This window comes from Musa acuminata, chromosome BXJ2-6 (assembly GCF_036884655.1).
Source record: "Musa acuminata AAA Group cultivar baxijiao chromosome BXJ2-6, Cavendish_Baxijiao_AAA, whole genome shotgun sequence".
Taxonomy (NCBI): Eukaryota; Viridiplantae; Streptophyta; class Magnoliopsida; order Zingiberales; family Musaceae; genus Musa; species Musa acuminata.
In genome coordinates this window covers 7,859,773-7,874,432 of record NC_088343.1, presented here as the reverse complement: position 1 = coordinate 7,874,432, position 14,660 = coordinate 7,859,773, and the positions used below count along the sequence as shown (strand labels likewise).

The window sequence follows — 14,660 nt, the reverse complement described above, 5'->3', positions numbered from 1 at the left end:
CCTATTGTCTACTATTGTGTGCTTAGTTATAAAAATCAAAATTCTGAACATGCATTTATAACATGATTTTAGAAAGCATATCATCAAAAGAAAACTGTCCCATTAATGAAGAGAAGCGATTAACCATATCTTCGACTTGAGGACACTGAAATGTTGAAGATGACTTGAGCAGTAATAAAAACTTGACAAATCAAATTATATTAATATGAAAACATGTCCTATGGCTTTCTTTCCTCTCACTGGGAATGAAATTTCACTATTTGCAGAAGAATATTATGTGGAGTAGTCAAATGTTACTGTACAAAATTTGCCCATTGTGACACCATACCTTTATCACAATTGCTTCCACTAAGACAAAAACATTGAATCAGACAATAAAATAGGAGAGAATAAGAAACGTAACCCATTACAATTAAAACAAAATGGGAGAATATCTTGGAGCAAAACCTTCTAGTCTTTATGGGAAATACACTATGAGACCCATATAAAAAGATAAATGCAAAAAATTATAATTCCAAATTTTTTTATATTTAGAAAAACAAGCTTTCAGAAATTGACACATGTTGAAGTCATCAAAACATAAAAAGCTGTGCATTTAGCACGAGTGCAAATGAGTCAACCTAATAGATTGAAACAGTATCCTTTAAGGTAACCTCAACATTCAACAGAATGACTAGTACATTTGAAAAAGAAGAGAACACATACTCTGAAGGCATGCGCTTAAATATCCTAAGGTTCCATACATCTAGAGGCATGACAGCTACACTAGCTTGGTCCTGAAACATGAATACAAAATGTAGATTGGACGAAAAAAGTGACTGTATAAAACATTAATCCTAAATGTAAATTGGACGAGAGAAGTGACTGTATCAAAGCATGTGATCTCAAACTTATCCATAATTGCACAACAGCTTACTCTCTTAATCATATTGCCAAGTAGTGTCAAAGCAGCGTCAATCTGCAAGCAAACAACTTAGTTTAGAGATAAAAGCAGCACAAAGTGCAAAGCTACCAAGAGAAAAATATCTAAGCGGCAAAGAACCAGCTTAGTTAATTATAGACAGAAGTATATTTAAAAAAAGATAACACTATAAATTAAGTGATGAGACAGAAAAAACAAAATAGACCGGCCAGAAATGCAATTAGCAATATTAGAAAGATAAAACCAATAATGGAAGTATAACTTACAATTGAGGAGAAACTACTAAAAGAAGGTATTCCACGCATCAAACAGCTCCATATATCTTGCCAACCATTTTTAACTAACAAAACCTTTAAAATAAAAGACATCTTGATTCAGTCAAGCTCATAGGAGGAATAACAAAAAAATTTAGCAGCACTATCTTTAACAAACATAGCATGTCATGCATTTAATTGATGAGATTGCTGAAAAGCAACAAGTTTGTTTATATGCACAGAAAACTGACATATAAACATATGAATTGACATGGACCAAAGCCAAGTTCAGAAAACTGGTATAAAATTAAAAAAGAGAAAAGACAGGCATCAATCCATCAATAACTTTGAAGGATATCAGCAATAAGCCAAACCAATAATTAAGTGCCAAAAGCCTTTGCAATAGAAAATTTTGAGAGCCAAAAGTTCATAATGCCAAATTGATATGGTGGCTTCTAGAAGCAAAAGGAACTATTAATTACAAGAGCTCTTAAGACATACTTGGAACTATTTCTAGAAGCAAAAGCCAAAAGTTCATAAGACATACTTGGAATAAAATATTTTGCCAAAAGGAACTATTAATTACAAGAACTCGAAGTATTGGTTCTTGTTTGCTCAACTCTATTTCCGCCAAGTTTTGAGACTCAATCAATGAACAGGATGTCTACCATTGGAACAAAGAACTCTGATTTTTTTCAAACAGGCTAAAAGATCAATAAGCCAAATATGACTCTGACAGATAGAATTTTGTTTCTGCATTGAAATATGTAAAATATTATACATACTATCTAGCAAGTTATGATGCCAAATTCCCTAAGATGTCAATAATAGAATACAATTAAACCAAGAGAGTAATGTCAATCTTGTAATTTTGTAGGTAAGCAAGTAAACGGACATCATATATGTAAAACAGTATACAGATCAATGACAGTATGTTTGATGAAGGTCATATAATCTAACGATCGATGATTGCCTTTGGGGTACCAGACCCGTTTTGGCACTTTGTCAGACTGATACGTACTGATCTGCACCAGTGTATCGATACACGGTGCACCGGTGCGTACTAGTGGTTCGGCAAGGAAGCAAAAGTGGGAGAAGAGGAAGGGGCAGTCGAGGAACAGAGGAGGAAGGAGGAAGGAGGAAGAAGGAAGAAGAGGAAGTGAAGGAAGAAAAAGAAGAGGAAGCACCTAAGCAGCAATGGCGAAGCAGCAACGGTGAGGCGGCGGCATCTTACACGAGAAGAGAGCTTGTGTTCGTGAGCACTGTTTTTTTTTCTCCTTTTTAATGCTGATTTGGACAAGGCCCCATTATTTTTTTTATTTTTTTATTATTTTAACTGGACCACCTGAAAAGGGGTGGTCCACATATCGGACCATACCCGAAACGGTAAGTACCACATATCGGGTGGTACAGCAAACATTGCTAGCGATTATTGAGTGAGTACAAACATATGTAGAAGGTCTGAAGATGATCTAACTTGCATCATAAATCAAGATCATTATTAGCTTGACTAGCTAGCACCTTCAGACTAATTCTTTTGATTTCTAAAATCAATTTTATTAATCTGATTTCTATTTGCATATGGTGTGATTGCAAGGATCTAATTCAGTAACTGTTGAACAAATTCCATGCAGAACTATATGAAGCTATACTAAGCAAGAGTCACCATTAACAAGTTATATTCAAAGCATGCTGGGAATAAAGGATTACACTGTAATCCATGACAGAAAGCTTATTCGGAACAAAGCATGAAGAAAAGCTGGCAACTACATACCAATAAGGAACCTTATATGACTACAAAAAATGAAACAATTCCTTCTGATTGTCCATTACTTTACATCTGATTGGAACAAACCAAATAGTTCAAACATATACTATTTGTGTCAATGATTAAACTAAATTGCACAACCTAACTAGAGATGATTTGATGCATTAACAAAAACAAGCCTTAATGTCCCAACCAAGGTCTTCAATTTCGAATAATACCATCCATATTGGGCGGTACAACCGGTCTGCCAGCAGACCGATACACGGACCGCCCACTACCGGGCGGTATTTATTTTTTTACCTGGATTAATTTATATATATATATATATAAAAAGGCGATGTCACCTCGTTTTTCTGCGACATCGCCCCACGTAGGGAGAAGAGAGGCGACGACGCAGATTTTTTTTTTTACTTCTATATATATATATATATATATAGAGAGAGAGAAAGAGAGAGGCAACTTTGTAGATTTTTTTTTTACTTTTATACATATAAATATATAAATATAGAGGCGACGTCGCCTCATTTTTCTGCGATGTCGCCCAACCTAGGGAGAAGAGAGGCGATGTCACCGAAAAAGATTTTTTTTCTTTATATATATATATATATATATACTATGCGGTATACCAAATATACCGCTCAGTATACAGTACCGTACCGTACCGAGCGAATCTCGAAACTCCGGTACGGTACGATATTTCAATCCTTGGCAAGGTTCACCATACCGATGTGTACCGCCCGGTACGGGCGGTACGTACCGGTTCGAGAGGCGACCGGTACCCGGACCGCCCTCTACCGGGCGGTACACCAAAAAAAGCCTGTATCGGGCGGTAACGGTCGAAATTTCGACCGTTACCGCCCGGTACCATTCGGTAAAGGTCGATTTCGACCGTTACCGCCCGATACCACTCAGTAACGGTCGAAATCGACCGTTACCACACTGTAGCAGTGCTACAGTGCTCCTCCTATTTAAACTAATCTTCTCTCCCCTATTTCATTATACACTCTTAAACTCTCTCTCAAACATTTTTTTTCTCTCATAAACTCTATAAAACAACGATTTGTGAATTCAATCGAGGTAAATTTGGGAAGATTAAGAGGAAGAACTTTCTAATCAAGAGGTATGAGTCAAACTGCTCGAGGAACTACCGATACCCAACGGTCACACTCGTCCGCCCAACGTGCAAAGGCAAAGGGGAAGGCAATAGCATCAGTTGCATCGTTGGAAAGAATCGAGTCGGGCGACAAGACACCTTCACAATCACATTCTCTTTCTCGTTCGGTCCAGAGACATGACAACAACACGGACAGCAGTGCCTCAACAGATGATGGCGGTGATACCAGGCAGTCGTTGGTCTCGTCTGCACAACTTGAGGGTGGTGAATGGACTGAGGAGCAATATTTTACACATGCCACTCAAGATTCAGATCATGGAACTCGACAAGGTACTGGTTAAGTTTATGCGCGGAAGGGAAAGGAGAAGGGGAAGGGGAAGGCAGTGGATGAATATGAACAAATGCGATAGAGCATGCATGATATAGACACAGAAAGAGACTCATCGTATTCACAGCCATCGTATTATGAAGAATCATATGGGCAACAACAGTATGGTGATAGTTGGTCATCCTTCTTTGAGCAACAGCATGATACAGAACAACACCAATATATGCCTCAAGAGCTGCCTCGGACAAATATGATTTATGACGATCAATCTACGATCAGTACCACATTGATGCATCAATGACATACGGTGTATCAATACACTATGCCATGGGATCAATTTCATGATTGGGTCCAACAAACATATCATATTGATATGTATCGGATCGAGGACCCCGATCCACCACCCGTGGAGGCCCATCATTCGTTTTGGTGGTATAATTAACAATCAGGTATATCTAGATAAATGATTATTTAATTCATTTGAATTTTAGAGTTTATATTGTAACAAAATAGTCTAACAATTCAACTGATTTTTCTATAGATATTTCAATCTATAACGAGCTGAAATACGAACCTCGAACAAGACTATCTCAAAGCCCGAAAAAGATATGTGATGCTATTTTTAACAAATTTACATTGATTTTGCTAAACTTATACTATTACTATATTTATTTGTAACTTGAAAACTCTATCCTAACTTTTTTTTTATTTTTAGGTATTTTCGAAGGGATAAATCGGTGAAATCAGGTGTACCGAGCGGTACACCTCGATATACCGCTCGGTACGCAGTACCGTACCGTACCGTACCGAGCCAACGTCGAAACGACGGTTCGGCGAACCTTGGGTGGATGTTCCATTTAGCCTGTTTACCCAAGGCACTCCCTTCTTTAAGCCAATCACCAGTATGCCATTGACCAAACAGTCCAAATTTTAAATCCAACTTATGCTGAAAAATATCAAAAACTGACCGACTAAACTGACAGTAAAAGAAAATATGAGAGAACTCATCAAATTGAGCACCACACAGCAAACAAGGCTTGGTGTCCATAATACCAAATGCAGCAATATACTGAGAGGTAGGCAGCTTTGAATGTAATAGTTTTCTGCAAAAACAAGCCACAAAAGGAATAACAGGAATCTTCCATAAATGCATCCAACCAGATGTTCCATTTAGCCTACTATGGTTCTTTTTAATGTTGATTATGTTGTTTACTAAACTAGGAGATTTCACATGAGGCAAGATTGGAGCAATGTAAATATCGTTTATATGCTTGGCTAGAGTGGCAAATGAAGGTTTTGGCTGTATTGCTATTTGCTTATTTATTATAAATATTAACTGAGCTCTATATCACTGGAATTTAAGTAAATAATCAAATATAATGTCACTCAGCTATAAAAGTTGGGCCACACATGGGCGTCAAATGTGCCATACTATGGTGAGTAAAGGAATAAAGAAACATCTAAGAAATATGACAAAATGCAAGAAAGACAACCTCATTTGAAGTGAACGATGTGCTGTTGGAAGGCTCTTCATGAAGGAAGAATGGGAAAACAGCTGAGAATTCCTGCAATGCCCTTGAAAATGCTTTTAAAGTTAAATTCGAAAATAAACTGTATAAAATTCATATAAGCCAACCAAGTATAATTCAACATCAAGATATAACCAAAAAAAATGAAAAACAAAAGATGATTCTTGACATTCAAGAACAAATACCATGTCCCAAGGATTAAAACTTATGTTAAATGACATCCCTTTTAAAGAACAAAGAACCAAAAACACGTAAAGGCTCAGATGTGTCTAAAGATGGCAAAAGATGATCAATTCTGTCGTGGTGGTTTATGCCAATGCACTTTCTATGTGACTTGGTAATTGACCAGCTGACACAGCAATAACACATAATAAACAAAGAATGGCTTGATAATGTCCTGTCTGTGACCAGAACATATTGGACACCAAGAATGTTAATCCCTGCAGTGTAAGGAAAAGTAAGGACACCTCAGACAATTCGAGTTAAAGGTGTCAGGGGCAAGACTAAAGAAAAGCTGGAAGTCATGATTTCCTAGGGAGCAATAAGTGATACAGGCTATAGTAACACAAAATGCAGAAAAGATAAAAAAAAAATGGATAGTTGGAAATTAAGAAGCCTACTACAATAATACATAAGAACCTTTATACCCATTAAATGGTGAACAATCATAACTGTGTGGAACTGATAAGATCACATAGCATACCGTAAAAGCCAAAGAAGTGCATCATGTGAATGCAGAGTACCTGAACCACTCAATATCCTGAAAAATAGAAAGAACAAGCCATTTAGCCTCTAGCATTATTAAAGGCAATTGCTCAGTAACTTAAACACCAACAGGGATTCAAAAAACGAGCATGAGCGTTCACTTGTAACCAAATGAGGTACTAACAAGTAACAACCACTAAAAAACAACATTTAACCTCAAGATGCACTAATAATACATATTCACTTGAGGCAAATTATGTGAATCGCTGATTATTAAAATAGAGAAAAAAGAGTGCAATTTCATGATGTCACATGTCAGTGAGCGAGCAGACCTTTTAGACTTTTATGTGCCTGAAAATTTTTAATTATAGATATCAGAGTACCTTCTTAAACTTTCACCAGCACCTTCAAACCAATAGATTAACAGAGCCTTATCTAGTCGAAGTCCATAATTATGAATAAAGAAGGCGAAGGCCCCATTCCTGTAACATAAGACAAAATTTATACCAGAAGATATTGTTTGTCTATGACAATTTCATATTAGTATGTATCGACTTCATGTATATGAACCTCGCTGAACACTAGCTAAAAAAAGTAAGCCATAAATGACACCATTCAATATATGAAACTTGATAGAAACTAATTCAGTCAAAATAATAACCTATCAGAACACAGCAAGCAAGCATATGTTAACATTTGGTGTAGCATTAATCAAACACAGTAAAGTTGATAGTCTGATTCAATATCATGAAATTAAACTATCTACAAAGAAGCAATCCGAATTAGACAAAATAGAAGACATAGCACAGAAATTGCAAGAGAAAATAGCATATTTTGATCGAATTAGTCTAACGCAAGAAGCAGGAATTCCAATGCACTTATCTTGACCCAAGTTATTTTAAGTAAAAATGCAGAATTGACACCAGAATTGGCACCAAATTTAGGCAAATTAATTTGGATGCTTAGCAGCAACTTATATTTTGTCCATATGATCATGCATAATAATGAACTACCGCATTAAAGATGGAGGTCAAAAGGGAAAAAAACAACAGATTTTAAACTTTAATCTTTATTCTTAATTTTACAATGTCTTGCCGAGCTACCATGATACAAATATGTCTGCAAAGTACCTACACAGGGCACAAGTACATGCCCCTGCAACATACCTAAATGCCATGCACTTGGACGTTGGAACAGTATGTCACAGTTGTAAAGAACAAACAGCTAAGAGTTGGAATCAGCACATAATTAGCACACAGCACAACGTTGATTTAATTAAATTGCAGGAGACTTGTAAATTGTAATGTCAAATTTGTCTTGGATAGCACAGGCTAGCAGATGAGAGATGCTTCAAATTGTTCAAGGAACTCAAAATGAAAGGTGAAACAATCTCACTGCCTTCCCAAAAAATGATATGTATGTGTATATACATACATATACATAAAATAAAGAATATGGTAAACAAGCATCTAGGCCATCAGCATATAAGTTACCAGATCCAGGAACCTTTGATGAGGCCATCTTTTAAACGTACTGCAGCATGCTCCATTTTCAACCGTTTTACATCACATGTTGATTTACTATTAATTTTGCAAGCCTGGAAGCATATAAACTAAAGTGTCACAGACAGCAAAATTTTGGCATGATTGAAACCAATTCAACAATGACAATTAGTAAAAATCATCAGAGACTAATGCCTGATAGAAAACAGTGGCTGCAAGCTCCATTAGGCATTGCTGGATGCTTCCTAGAGTTCCAAGCTTATCCTCTCTAGATATATCGTTCCTGAAGTTAATTGCAACATAAGCAAGCAATAGAAGGCCGAAGATTGCCAACTAGAAGAATAAATAAGACTTGCCAAAGAACTTCCGAACCAACATTAATGCCTTGGTCAAGTTCCTTGACAATAACATCAAGTAATTGCTCTATTATCTGAGTTCCTTCAGCCAGATACCGTATTAGCTTTAGCTGAATTTTTGCAAAATTAATCAAGGAACTCTGCAAGTTTTTCCAGGTTTAAAGTTAATTTATTACAATACCAGAAGTAAGACCAATAATAACTGAAAATATCTCAAACAAATAACCTTTAGTCCTTGATCATGAGAAGTAAACCAACATCTGAACATGATATCCTGTACAGCAAAATGAATCTCCATGGCCTGATTGCCAAGATTTGGGCCATCTCTTAACAAGTACGTATTCAGGCATTCCACGAGTTTCCGTAAAATCTTCCCCTCATTCCTGACAAAGCTTCAAAGATGTAAGAGATTTCACAATTTGCAAAACCTGCTCTCATCTACAATACTGCAAAGGATGGAGAGAATCAGGGGCAATAACTTTTAAAGCCGACCATCACACATAATACTACATAAAGAGCCATGACAAAGGAGAATAATAAAATAATACAAAGATCATAAACTGAGAAGATATTGTTTACCGAATTTTTGAGAAGATCATAATGAATCCCTTCACAACATCCTCTCGAATATTATCTGGATAATCACCAGGTGGGTTTTCCAAAAGGACATGAAGAATCACTATACTGCGGAAAACATCCTCCTTGGAACTGGTATGACTAGTATTCATATCTATTACAGTACCTAACTTGTTGATGTATAGTACTACTAGACCTGCTTGCAGAAAACTTAAATGCATCACTAGCATACAAGATATTTTGCTGTAAAGAGCTGCATGAGCTGATCGAAAAGACACAAACCAGAATAAACCCGCTTCCTCATTTGATAGCGATACTCTCTAACAGTTAGAAGATGTCGAAGAATGCTGCTGTACTCCGACTGGAAGCTAGGAATATCCTTTATAACATCCCATATATGACTGAATAGCACTTTAACGACAGAAAGCAAAAGAAAATTTCTTCCTGCAAAAATTTAATTCAAATTTTGAGTATGCCAGAAAAATATGCCCAGCATCCACATGGTTCCAGGACAATAACAAGGACATGCTTGGTACGAGTCACCTCCACCGGCATGCAATGACAAAGATAAATGTTGGCCAAGTAGGCCACACTGCAGAAAGAGAAAAAAGGTGGTGTCTCCAATGTCCGGGACTCTTGCCAATGAGATATCTGAGGCAAGGAGGTCAATGTACGCAACCATACACTTATGAGGCAAAACAGTAGTTTCCATCACCCAAACTCTAGTCATCCAAGTCGTGAAGAAGCAACCTTACATTGATGCCAAGGCTCAGCCTCAAGTTCCCACTAACAAGTGGACCCATGGGCCACTGTGCTTTTACATAAATTTCTACTCAGAGATGACCCCTTTCCGATGACTCCCAAACAATCTCTAATCCATTCCCTAAGTACCCAGACTCATTACAGCAACTAATTTAACTATGACTAAAGCTAAACTTCTAAATGATCCATAGCTGTCCCATATTTCCAACAGATTTATGTTTGATACTCCACAACAAAGGTTTTCAAAATTTATTGATCTGAAATATGAAAGTTCAATAAAAGCTTTACTTGTTTCACAATTCTAGTCACAAAATACAAAGTTACAATTATCTTTTGTATCGATTTGATCATCACTAAACTAATTCTCTTATCTTGACAAAAAAAAATTGTGTATACATAAATGATGATTACATCTTTGCCCCCTCAAAGCCTTCACTCTGCCTTTACCAAAATGTACAGTCACTGATGCAGATAATAGTATAGTTGGAGAATGCATGTTCATAGGGAAGTATAAAAACCCTATTGTCAAACAACAAAAATCTAAACAGCCAATGATGCATCAGACTAAATGAATCACTTTGACTCACTAACAAAGAAATTGTTGTGTGGATTTGTAAGAGAATTTTTATCCCTTTTACTAAGGAAATGCATGTAAGTTGAACATCTGATTCACAAGGAATATCATTTGACAAACAGCAACAATCTCAGAGGTCCAGTCAGTTTGACTAAAGCCCATAAACGGAAAAAAAGTCCGGGAATAGTAAGAAAGTACAAATCCTGGCGGGTGTAAAATAAATGCTCACAGGTGTTCATTAAATTGAAAGATTTATAAAACTTGGAGTTTGTCATTCTAGAAATTTCATAATCTTCTTTTAAAATTAACATTAACATGAACCTTGGATATTCAAGATCTGATATTAAGACTAATATGCACCTTCAAACAAAAAAGTATTCTTTCTACAGTTTCTTTCTTCCTGAACTTCATTACTTAATTCTAAACACTAGATTATACTTCTATTTTAGCATGTTCAAATACCATAAGCTCCAATTCTACCTAAAAATCATAATGCAATACGGGCCATATTACTGCCCAAGGGCCGACTTTAGAAGTGGCTACCACCACATGAACTATGGTGATCAAGTATTCTATAGCATTTTTTTTCCATAGGTTGCTACCATAATGCATCAGGTCCTTAGTGCTTTATTTGCACAATCTCTCTGTTCAAAGAACCTAAAAGGTTTGGCAAACCAACGAACCTAGTAAACTAGCAAATCAATCAAAAAACACAACGCTTACAAGGTCTAACTGTTCTTCCAAAATGGCTGTTCAGGATTCAGCTCTGGATTTGACACATCAGTCTGGCCAAGGGCATTGCTACAGATCTAATGAAATCTCAAATGTGAAAGATACATGCCGAGAAAAACAACAAAGAAATCATTTGGAACAATAAATAAATAAATAAATAATTCCTTGTGACCAACTTATTTATACATACAGATGATATTATACAAACTTGTGAATATGATACATAAAGTGAAAATTTATGTTTTATATACATGATGCATTGACACAGACATGAACAAAATCCACGCAGAGAGAACAGATGCACAGCATGTCCAAAGAAGATAGAAAGGAAAATTGATAGATCAGAAAGAAATTCAAACATGCCCACTTATTTCTCACTAACATTACCATGACTAGGACATTGACTATCTCAAATAGAAAAAAAAACGTATGGACAGCTAAAATATGGATCGTAACCATTACATGACTCCCAATGTAGGGTCTAGGGAGAGTCAATCTACACAGTTTGGGAGGAGAACTGAAAGAAGATTGTGTATAAAATATAGCAAAAAGCCTTATGCAAATGCTTGGCTGAATGTACAATATATCACTCCACAATCTTAGGAACATAAATAAAATGCTATTCTTCACCTAAGCTGATCATACTGTTCACAAAAGATAACTGGACCGTTAAAGAAGATGAATGATCTGGAACCATTCTTCTATACCTGAAAGCTTTATATCTTCTGCACATTGGATGCTACTTCGCAGAGTCTTCACAAAGATTAACCTGGGAAGGCGTTTCTTGCTTGCAGAGACCTCCAACGAGATGCATTTCATGAGCAGCGTGATGAGAAAAGGCCATGTTTCAGCTGCCAGTATAAGCAAGAAAATAATTATGATACAAAGATCAAATCCTTCCTTTTCTTCTGTCTTCCAATTCAAGGAAACTGAAAAATCTAGTATAACCAAAAACAACACAGTCCCTCTGCTTCTGCTACGCCTTCTGGTTCATATACTATAAACTTAATACAAACGAAACAAAAACCAAATCCTCCATTTCCGCCACCTCTTTAATTCAAGAAACAGAAATATCTAGTATAACCCTGAAGAGACACAAACATCAAAACCCTTCCGTCACGTATACAAGACACAAAAGTCTAGTATAACCTAAACCCATACGGGGATCAAGTCCCTCCGCCTCACTATGTCTTCCAGATTCAAGAAACAGAAAATTCTAGTATAACTTAAAACAGATACAGAGATCAGATCCCTTCCCTTTCGCAAAGCATTCAAGAAATGACATCAAACGATAAAGAGCTTCGCCTTGTGTTCCGATCCAAGAAATGGAGAGTTACGGTACAACCCTAAAACTCACCGTGAGGGATTGAATCCGCCTTAATCTTGGCGGTGTTATGGCCGAGGAGCTTGCAGAAACTAGCCGCCCTCTCGCCTTCCAACCAGCTACTCAACAGTTTCACCCCTTCCTGAATGGTGGGGCGAGAAAAACATCATAGAACAAAAAAACGATCAAGAAAAGAAATGAAAGAATCAGTGTAGGGAAAAGGTCACCTCTCTGGCTTTCGCTTTATCAGACGAGAGCTTGGAGACGATTTCTTGGACGTCCCTCGAGGTCGCCATGACTCCACCGATGATCTCCTCCTCCACCGATGGCGATCGGGAGATGAAGGTGATGGTATGTTTAGGGATCCTACGAGGGCGACAAAAGAGCGGGCCGGCAAGGAGGAAGTGGGAAAAAATTGGAAGGTGGTTTACTCCAGGGTTTTAGAGTTATTGGACTTGTCGCATAAGGAGACTTTAAATAAATAACATATTTTGGGGTGGGGAAAGGCATATTACCACTCCTGCCCATGAAAAATAAACGAAAGCAGCCATGTCTGCCGAAGTCGTCGACGGCACGAGCTCTTCACGTGACGATGAAGACGCCTGCCTCCGTCCGCCAAGGAGACAACTCCGGGTGACGACGGCCCCGCCCGGTTCTAACGATCGAACAGCAGCGCACCCGGCTCTGCGCGAGCGTTCGTGATGGCATCGCTTCCTACGGCGGGCTGCGGTCACGCGAGGAATCGACCCTTGTGCTCATAGGAGGAGTGCGAGATGGAGAAAGGAGCGGAATGGGCTCCATCGCTCTGATCTTGGAGTAGGAGGGGATCGGCGAGGAACGATCTTGGGCTCCGATCGCCCTCATCTTGGAGTATTAGCGGGGCCACACTATGCGATAAAACGAGGTAATCTTGATCTCGGTTGTAAAACCATGGGTCTCATTCGATCAAAATTGGAATTAGAACTAGAATTAGAATCAGAACCAAATCGATATAGTTTCGGTTTCAGTTCAAGAATTGTTGAATCGATGCAGTTCCGATTTCAATTCAAACCAACATGATCTTCCTCTTTTTTGGTCACCCATTAAACCACGGACAGGTAACCTTGATCCATCCAACAAGAAGACAAATATATTGCATTTGTTTGAGGAAAGCTCGACACAATTCAAACAACAGTATTCACTGTTCTTTGATGTGGTAGCGTTGCCCGGACGACTACAGTGCGGGAGGCGCAATCTGCGATCAATTTGATCCTCTTTTCTCGCATGATGATGTATCAGCTAAGCAGTAATCTACCGTCGTTACCACATCGATCATGCAAGAATAAGGTTGGTCTACAGATGCTTTCCTTCGTGCGTTGCTCAAAGAAAGCATGTTCTTATGGCTTGATGCGGGTGTACCAATTTGCATTTGGGTATCCTTTTCTTGCTCCTCGCACCGGAAGCTTTGCCTAACATCGTCGTAAACAATTTCGTGGACCATGCTCGATGCACGTAGATGCATGATTTCTAGTGCCAACATCTGTTTTCTATTTTCAAGAGTTTAGCTGCTACAACGAAATGGAACACTGTCCTCAAGGACAGACTCTGGGTACGATTTAACTCACGATAAGTTCAAATGGGACTCAAGCCACGACGTAGTTCGCTTCTCGTGTGCTACAACACCAGGTATGGTGATTTAAATGCGATCTAATTATTGCATGCTTTACGTTTATTAAACAATATTTCGACTTATAGATGTGGATATTATATATATATATATATATATATATATATATATATATGAATTCTCAAAAATTCCATTTTTTAATAATATTTTTGGATATTATTACTTTGAGAATAAAAGTATAAAAAAAAAAATAACTTCCATGTTTTTGTCACATACATACAAATATTATAAATCTAAGCAACATACAATACAAATTAATTTATGATCGTGGGTGAAGTTTCAAATAGAACCTAATCATGTTAAGAATAAAGCAAAGAAGAAGAAGTTGGAACATTGGACATTTGGAACCAAAAAAATGTCTATAAAAAAAATAAAATAAAAAAGATGTGAGGTTGATTTGGCACATTAATTGAGAAAAATGAAAAAGGAGAAATGAAGGTTTTATTTCGTAATTGCCAATTGGTTTTCGATCAGACGGCGGGGGGAAGGAATGCAATCTCGACAAGCTATTCTTCTTTTTCTTTGGAATGACTGTGGATCGCAATATT

General features: G+C 37.4%; 1 protein-coding gene across 10 annotated transcripts in view; it reads right to left on the bottom strand.

Annotated features, from left to right (window-relative positions):
- LOC135582627 (serine/threonine-protein kinase ATM-like) overlaps nt 1–12,876 on the bottom strand; it is a 67,924-nt gene extending 55,048 nt beyond the window's left edge. For 5 of the 10 annotated variants that reach the window (XR_010487601.1, XR_010487602.1, XM_065112097.1 and 2 more), the window contains exons 1-15: nt 12,674–12,876; nt 12,480–12,588; nt 11,830–11,973; nt 9,337–9,498; nt 9,058–9,250; nt 8,705–8,870; nt 8,479–8,618; nt 8,318–8,405; nt 8,114–8,217; nt 7,004–7,102; nt 6,619–6,675; nt 5,880–5,961; nt 1,189–1,272; nt 917–958; nt 706–776 (exon numbers count right to left, since the gene is read on the bottom strand). Coding sequence is in view for 8 of the 10 variants with exons in the window: in XM_065112097.1 (XP_064968169.1) it covers nt 706–776; nt 917–958; nt 1,189–1,272; nt 5,880–5,961; nt 6,619–6,675; nt 7,004–7,102; nt 8,114–8,217; nt 8,318–8,405; nt 8,479–8,618; nt 8,705–8,870; nt 9,058–9,250; nt 9,337–9,498; nt 11,830–11,973; nt 12,480–12,588; nt 12,674–12,742 (1,610 nt within the window). In the remaining 2 variants the exon portion in view is untranslated. Of the gene's footprint in view, nt 1–705; nt 777–916; nt 959–1,188; nt 1,273–5,879; nt 5,962–6,618; nt 6,676–7,003; nt 7,103–8,113; nt 8,218–8,317; nt 8,406–8,478; nt 8,619–8,704; nt 8,871–9,057; nt 9,251–9,336; nt 9,499–11,829; nt 11,974–12,479; nt 12,589–12,673 lie in introns of those variants that run through there. The other 5 variants (XM_065112098.1, XM_065112101.1, XM_065112102.1 and 2 more) reach the window with 5 other exon arrangements.
- Between the last annotated feature and the right edge of the window lie 1,784 nt (nt 12,877–14,660).